The sequence below is a fragment of the Gavialis gangeticus genome, unplaced genomic scaffold (genome assembly GCF_001723915.1).
Source record: "Gavialis gangeticus isolate Ggan-Ray unplaced genomic scaffold, GavGan_comp1, whole genome shotgun sequence".
Taxonomy (NCBI): Eukaryota; Metazoa; Chordata; order Crocodylia; family Gavialidae; genus Gavialis; species Gavialis gangeticus.
In genome coordinates, this window is record NW_017728998.1 from 9,604,376 (window position 1) to 9,612,727 (window position 8,352).

The 8,352-nt window shown below is 45.5% G+C and overlaps 1 protein-coding gene across 1 annotated transcript in view; it reads right to left on the bottom strand.

The window, feature by feature from the left end:
* The window catches only part of GAN (gigaxonin), a 53,266-nt gene that overhangs the window by 15,132 nt on the left and 29,782 nt on the right, over positions 1-8,352 (bottom strand). Inside the window, exons 3-5 of the mRNA XM_019505489.1 lie at positions 7,396-7,746; positions 6,635-6,852; positions 1,252-1,373 (exon numbers count right to left, since the gene is read on the bottom strand). Coding sequence (XP_019361034.1) covers positions 1,252-1,373; positions 6,635-6,852; positions 7,396-7,746 — 691 coding nt within the window. The remainder of the gene's footprint in view (positions 1-1,251; positions 1,374-6,634; positions 6,853-7,395; positions 7,747-8,352) is intronic.

Sequence of the window (8,352 nt, forward strand, 5' to 3'; positions counted from 1 at the left end):
CTGGCAATGGTTAGGGCTTTGCAAAGCTTTGGGTGTTGATTTGATTTGGAGGCGATTCAGTAGCTGAATCCAAGTCAAATCAGACCAATAAAAAAGGTCCAAATCGATTTGAAGTTCTCCGAATCTTTTCCAAATCAATTTGGAGAGCTTTGGAGATTCAGGCAGTCCTCGCCTGCTGATGAAGGAAACTGGACCCCGACTCCATGCTGGAGGAGGGGGGAGAGGATCATGAGGGGACCCCCACCAGGCCCCATCCCCTGCCTGCTCTCCCAGCCCCAGCTCTTTAAAAAAAACAAAACAAAACCAAAAAACCAAAAAAAACCCCAAACAGCAACAAAAAAAAAACATCCACAAAACCAAAAAAACCACCCACTTACCAGCTGCTGCCAGGCAGGGGGCCCCCCGATCTCTGCTGCTCTCCACAGCCCCATACTGCGTGGAGGACTCTACCACAAGCCCCCTGGACCCCCACCCACTCTCCCAACCCACTCATGGCTGCCCTGCCCCAGTTCCTAGTTCTATAAAGAAGCCTCCACTCGCTGGCTGCTGTAGCAGCTGTCGAGGCTTTTGGGGGCTTGTGGCAGAGATCCCTATGCAGCGTGGGGCAGTAGGGATTACCCCCCCCCACCTGGCAGCAGCTGGTGAACAGGGGACTTTTAAAAAAAAAAAAAAAAAAAAAAAGAGCCAGGAGCCAAGGCTGGGCGGGGCAGCCATTGACGGGGCTGGGAGAGCAGGCAGGGGATACCGCCTGGCCGATTCAGAGATTCGGCAGTGGCCGAGTCTCCAGATGAGATTTGGCTGAAATCATCTTGGGACAGCGATTTGAATCACTAAAAATCGAATCACCATCCCCTGAATCCGAAGCAAAATACTAACCACTTCACACAAGCCTATAATACATGTCCTTTTCCCTCCAGCATAGTTCATCAGAAACTATACGTCAAATTCAGCAACACAGTGCACCAGGTGCAACCCCAAGTTATTTAAAATAAATAAAGACGACATTCCTGTAGGGACAAAAGTAGCAAGCTGCAACAAAGTATCACTGTGCGATTTTCAGACCTTCAAAATCTGATGGATTCGCTACAAAACAAAGCAGCATTAAAGGGATAATTTGCATACAAATCAACAGGCTTCAGTGCAGTTTGCTGTTGGAAAGCAAATTATGTTACAAACTATATCTGTTTGGATCGCATGGTGAGCTTACATGCCACTGGCTTTTCCTTGAAGTGATAACGTGTCCCCACTTACCTGCTGAAAGTACTCCATGGTTGATTCTTGGTATGCTCATAGGGGCAAGTTCAATCCAGAGCTGCCTATTCGGATCATAAAGAGGGCACATGCACCTCATCACTGATGTTGGTTTCCGCGACCTGAATAAGGATGAAAAACTGGTTTTATTTTTACTAGTGTTATAACATATTTTAGAACATATTCTATCTATGTTATAGCTACGCTTATGCTAAGCTGCCATTTTAAACATACTTCTATTTTGTCAAAAAAGAAACAATAAGGGTGTGTGTGTGTGTGTGTGTGTGATTAATAGTTGGATAATTGCAACAGGTATTAGACAGACTGGTACAAAATATTTGGAGTAAGCAGAGATAATTGTAAAGATAAAGTGCAGGTGGCGATTTGAGAACGTGCAGATGATATAAATAAGAACTGAAAAACATACAGATTAGAATATAACAACAATACGTAACTGGTAACAGAGTCCGAAAGATGAGCACAAGTAAAGAATTGAATGGTGATTGGTAAAAGTCTCCAGGCATTGATCAAAGTTTGCCCCATGGAGATAAAAGGGCAGTGAAGGCCGAGCCCAGACAGACACCTTAACCAGCAACACCAGACTACCCGCACGTCAAGAGAATTGAAGCTGGCGTCCCTCTCAACTGAACGTCGCCTTGTAGAAGCCTGAGACTGGCCACCGCAGTGTGACTCCAAGTGCCATGGATAGGTGACTTGGGTGTGAATGAAGTACATAGTGTGAATGAGTAAAAGTGATTCTTATATAAAGCTGCGACATTTGCCTCAGTTTTCCATATATTATGCAACAAACCTTGGTTTGACGAATCCACATGTTGGTCATTTATCCAATACTAGCATAATTATTTACAGCTCAGTGAGTGTGTCTACACAAGTATTAATGCGAGAAACTCTGGCACAGTTTATGCTGGAACTTACTGCTCACAGGTGCAGCATTTACACGTTCACCCAGGACCACAGCATGTTGAACCAGGGCAGCATGGCCCTGGCTAGCAAGAGGCCGGGCGGGGCGGGAGTGGGGTGCGGTCAGCCTGCCAGCCTGGGGCTGCTCTGACCCAGCTCAACGTGCTGCAGAGGGGCTGGCTGAGGCACAAAGGTACTAATATACTACAGGGTGAGGCTAGCCAGCAGGCAGCCCCATACTGTAGCACCTTTGAGCCCCAGCCAGACATGGTTGTTGTCTACACATGACTTATAGTAGAGTAAAATAACTCTGCAGTGTAATAGTACCTGTGTTGGGCATTACTATCCTACAGTAGAGTGAATTAGTTTACTCTGTCTTAATAGTACCATTTAGGTAGATGGTGAAACTTTACTGCAGAGCTAATTAGGCAACTCCGCAGTAAGTGTCTTATGCATCCAGTGTCTTCAAACCTGCCTGTTTGAGTGGCAAGTGTGGTATACAGGTTCCTAAATCACAGAATCATACAATCATAGAAAATTAGGGTTGGAAGGACGTCAGGTGGTCACATCTAGTTCAACCCCCTGCTCAAAGCAGGACCATCCCCAACTAGATCATCCCAGCCAAGGCTTGGTTGAACTGGGCCTTAAAAACCTCCAAGGATGGAAATTCTACCATCTCTCTGGGTAGCCTGTTTTACTGCTTTACTGCCCTCCTAGTAAGGAAATTGTTCCCAATATCTAACCTAAACCTCCCTGGCTGCAACTTGAGCCCATTGCTCCTTGTTTTGTCATCTGCCACCACTGAGAACAGGTCAGCTCCATCCTTTTTGTAATCCTCCTTCAAGTAGTTGAAGGCTGCTATTAAATCCCCTCTGTCTTCCCTTCCCTAGACTAAATAAGCCCAGTTCCCTCAGCCTCTTCTCAGATGTCATTTGCCCCAGACCCCAAACCATCTTCACTGCCCTCTGCTGGACTCTCTCCAACTTGTCCACATCCTTTCTGTAGTGGGGGGCCCAAAACAGACCACAGTTCTCCAGATGTGGCCTCACTACTACTGAATAGAGGAGCATAATCATTTCCCTTGACATGCTGACAACATGCCTACCAATGCAGCCCACAATGCCGTTAGCCTTCTTGGCAACAAGGGCACACTGCTGGCTCACATTCAGCTGATTGGCCACTGTACGCCCCAGGGCCTTTTCTGCAGAGCTGCTGCCCAGCCAGTCAGCCCCCAGCCTGCACCGGTACATGGGATTGTTTTGCCCTAAGCACAGGACTTTGTACTTGTCTTTGTTGAACCTCATGAGTTGTCCTTTGGCTCAGTCCTCCAATTTGTCTAGGTCACTCCGAATCCTAGCCCTACCCTTCCACATATCCACTACTCCCCGCAGCTTGGTGTCATTTGCAAATTTGCTGAGGGTGCACTTTGTGCCATGTTCCAGGTCATTGATGAAGATATTGAACAAAACCAGCCCCAGGACTGACCCCTGGGGCACTCCACTTGTTACCGGCTGCCAACTAGACATCGAGCCATTGATTACTACCCTCCGAACCCAAAAGCTCCAGCTACTTTTCTATTCACCTTACAGTCTATTCATCCAGCCTTAGCTTGCTTGCAAGAATGTTGTAGAAGACCACATCAAAAGCCTTGCTAAAAATCAAGGTAAACCCCATCCACCAGTCTCCCCACATCCACAGAGCCAGTCACCTCATCATAGAAGGCAAATCAGGTTGGTCCAGCATAACTCGTCCCCGGTGAATCCATGCTGACTGGTCCTAATCATCTTTTTCTCCCCCAAGTGCTCAGAAATGGATTCCTTGAGGATCTGCTCCATGACTTTTTCAGGGACTGAGGTGAGGCTGACTGGTCCTCCTTTTTCCCTTTTTTAAATACAGGCACTATGTTCACTCTTTTCAAGTCATCTGGGACCTCTCCCGACTGCCATGAGTTTTCAAAGATGATGGCAAGCTAATCTGCAATCGCATCAGCCAACTCCCTCAGCACCCTTGGGTTCATCCCATCCGGCCCCAGAGACTGGTACACGTCCAGCTTTTCTAAATAGTCCCCAACCTGTTTTTTTGCCACTGAGGGCAGCTCACCTCCTCCCCAAATGGTGCTGCCAGGTGCAGCAGTCTGGGAGCTGACCTTGCCTGTGAAGACGGAGGTGAAAGAGGCACTGAGCACTTCAGCCTTTTCTGCCTCCTTTTACTAGGCTGCCTCCCCCATTCAGTAAGGGACCCACACTTTCCCTGACCTTCCTCTTGTTGCTAACATCCTTGTAGAAACCCTTCTTGTTACCCTTCACATCCCTTCCTAGCTGCAACTCTATTTGCACTTTTGCCTTCCTGATTTCATCCCTGCATCCCCAAGCAAAGCTCTTATATTCTTCCCTAGTTATTTGTCCAAGTTTCCACTTCTTATAAGCTTCTTTTTTGTGATTTAGTTTACTGAAGAGTTCCCTGCTAAGCCAAGCTGGTCTTCTGCCATACTTGCTAGGCTTCCTGCACATCGGGATGGTTTGTTCCTACACTCTCAGTAAGGCTTCTTTAAAGCACAGCCAGCTCTCCTGGATTCCTTTCCCCCTCACTGGTTTCCCAGGGGATCCTGCATGAGTCCCCTGATTGAGTCAAAGTCTGCTTTTCTGAAGTCCAGGGTCCTTACGCTGCTACTCTCCATCCTTTCTTTCCTAAGGATCCTGAACTCAATCATCTCATAGTCGCTGCTGCCCAAGTTCCCATCCACTACTGCATTCCCCACCAATTCATCCCTATTTGTGAGCAGTAGGTCAAGGACAGCACGGCCCCTAGTTAGCTGATCCAGCAGCTGCACCAGGAATTTGTACCCAACACTCTCCAGAAGCTTCCTGGATTGCCTGTGCACTGCTGTATTGCCCTCGCAGCAGACGTCAGGGTGACTGAAGTCCCCCATAAGAACCAGGGCTTGTGATCAGGAAGCTTCCACTACCTGTTTGAAAAACGCCTCGTCCACCGCTTCCTCCCACCACAACCATCACCCTTGTTGCTCTCCCCTCTGACCCTAACCCAGAGACTTTCAACAGGCCTATCTCCAGTTTCATACTGGAGCTCTGTGCAATCATATGGCTCTTTTACATAAAAAGTGCAACTCCTCTTTCTCTTCTCTCCTGCCTGTCCTTCATGAACAGTTTATGCCCATACCTTTGTCTGTTTTCCAGACAAAGATGACAGTCTGAAAGCTTTTACAATCTAAGTTTGACAATGTAGAAGCTATTGGGAGATGGAGGAAGATGTGATGTGAAATAATGAGATTTGGCCCTCGTTTGTTAGGTGAGGAATTTATTCAAGCCTAGGGAAAATTAATATAAATCTGAACTTCTGACAGTATGGGTTTTAAAATGGAAGTGAACAGTTAACACTAGTTACTATTAACCAAAGGACACTGCATTTCTAAGCACTAGAGCTGGTCAAACACTGAACAATCCTTGGACAACCCCTACCACCTAAGGCGTGGTATAGGCCTCATCATTATCTTGGTAAAACAAACATTTTCTTTGGCAAGGAAGGTGAGCCTTGACTGTAAAGCAGGCATGTGATAGTTTAATAAAACAGCAGTGACCTGAATAACAACTGTTAGAAAAGTGTTGCCTTGTGTTCTCTACTACTTCTCATTCAAGTCTGGTACATAAAATCCACTCAGTTTACAAATTAGAGAAAGTTTATTCTAGCAGCCCATACCACAGTCTAATGAACTGCATCTCTGGCTTTTGACATCACTAGCCATCATCAACATAGAGGCTATTTTAATGAGAAATTTGCTATGGTATCTAGATAAGTCAGTACCACAAAGCTACTGCAGTCTTTCACAACCCTCTATCACCTAATCCAACAGGGGTCGATGTTTTTGGCAGGTGTGCCACAAGGTAAACTCTACACTCTTGCCAAGTGCCACTCTAATCCCCTGCCTGATCTGTGCTCTGCTTTTAACTCCCTACCTGGTCTGATGCGTACCACACAGGGAGGCTGCCCAAGACATTGCCACGTGCCATGGGATGGCCACCTGGGACTCAGCTGGTGGATTTAGGATAACATCTAAATTAGGGTATCCTAAGTCAATCAATAGACTTAGGATAACATCTACAGCAATTAGGTTTCAACAAATGTTTTAAGCATGTAAAACATCTTGCCAATGATAAACATTTAAAATGTTTTGTTAAGTGTCAGCTGTCTATTTATTAATTTAAAAGGCCCTCTTGTATAACTCATTCACTGTAGACAACCTGGTCTATTCAAGTCTCGTATCATGTTGCTGTGCGTCTGATAAACCTAAACACAAACTGAAGTGCTGAACTAATTAGGTACATTAAGTGCACTTTATGTACCTATTAACTTCTCACTGTACTTCAGTTTCTATAAAAGCATCTCAGGCCCATTAACTGTATAATTGTACAAGTTGGTTTTGTTGATAAGGGTAATCAATACTTACACTCTTTCTTCACCACCAACGGTAACTATACACTCGGAGTAACCTCTGGGTTTGAAAGAAGCCAGCAATGCCTCACCCTGCTGTGGGGGGGTAAGTGGAATGTTGTTACATTCTTTGACGACCTCCCGAACGAGCGGTTCGCTCATCATCTGCTCACGCAAATAGGTTGCGTCTAATCCTGAAACCCATACTGCGGACATAACATCCTTCATGTGAACCTAGAGAGCCAGCAAAACAGGAAAAAAATTCTGAAACGCTGTACAAAATGACACTGATCATGATAAATTCTTTGCAGCTATGCTCTAAAGTAAGTGCAGTAGTTTCTGTACATAAAAGGAACATAAAGCATTTTGTGTATTTTAAGTAGATAACAGAATTTTAGTTCTAAAGTAAGATTGGAAGCCACAGCTTAAGGCTCCAAGTCTAATCAACTAATCACTCTCCCAGAACTAGATTTGTGCATCTAACTTTTGGATATAAATATCAAGCTATTCCATTTGCTGCTTATGTCTGCAACAAAGAAGAGAGGCTGCAATGACTCTACCACCAATAACCGAGTCCTATTCTGTCTTAATACCACAAACCTACACACCACATTGAACCCCATATAATTTAATATAGCATGAAACCCAATAATATATCCGATTTTCATCCTGTAGTGCTCTGGCATTGGTAGCGACACACTTCAGAAATACCCAACTAGGATACAATGGCAGAACTTGAGCCAAAAATCACAAAATAAAACTCAGGAGCACTCTGACCTTTCTTAATTCTGAATCATGGGAAATCCATCTAAGCACCGCTTCAAACACATATCTTTCATTTCCAACATTCAGCTTCTCCAGAGAAAGCACTTCTTTCAGTTTTTGAGGACTCAGTTCCAGGAATTCCTCTGTGCTGCTGACATCTCGGAAGTGAGTTTCCAGATACTCTGAGGCAAGGTAGTGAACATGATGCAAACAGTAATGCAGTGCAAAGTCCCGAATACCAATACAGTTCTCAGCAGCTATACAACTTTCCAAAAACTCACAGCAGAGAGTTTTAAGATCTGTAAGCAACAGAAGATCAGCTGCCTGCACAACATCTTGGATAGTTTCTTCATGTAGCCTGATCTGCAAGAGTCAGAATGAAAATTACAGCTGTGAGTCACACATCTGCTGCATGGGATGTCCAAGTTCTTAACAGTGCTTCTCAAAATGTAAAGTTACCAGAGGTAAGTAGATTAGCTGAAAACAAGCAGGGGGTTTCCTGCACAGAGGGTGTGTACAGACGTGTTGCATCTGAAGGAACCACAAACTCGATGAACTGATCTGAGAAGTCAAACTATACCCTGCTGTTAAATCCAGGGCGCATACCAAGGAAAGGGCTTTTACAGCCAAATCTGCAGGATTTCTACTTTAAGAAAGCTATTTTTTAAATTAGTTGCTGTCCAACCAGATCTGGTACTACCCGATGCTTGTTTGGGGGACCCGTTTTATTTCATAGTTTCTAGGGTTGGAAGGGACCTGAGCAGATCATCTAGTCCGACCCCCTGCCATGCCAGGAAGAGCACTGGGGTCAAACGACCCCAGTAAGGTGGTCATCCAACCTCCTCTTAAAAACCCCCAGGGTGGGAGCCTGCACCACCTCACTTGGAAGCTGGTTCCAGACCCTAGCCGCCCTGACCGTGAAGTAGCGCCTCCTGATGTCCAACTTAAACCTTCCCTCCGCCAGCTTGT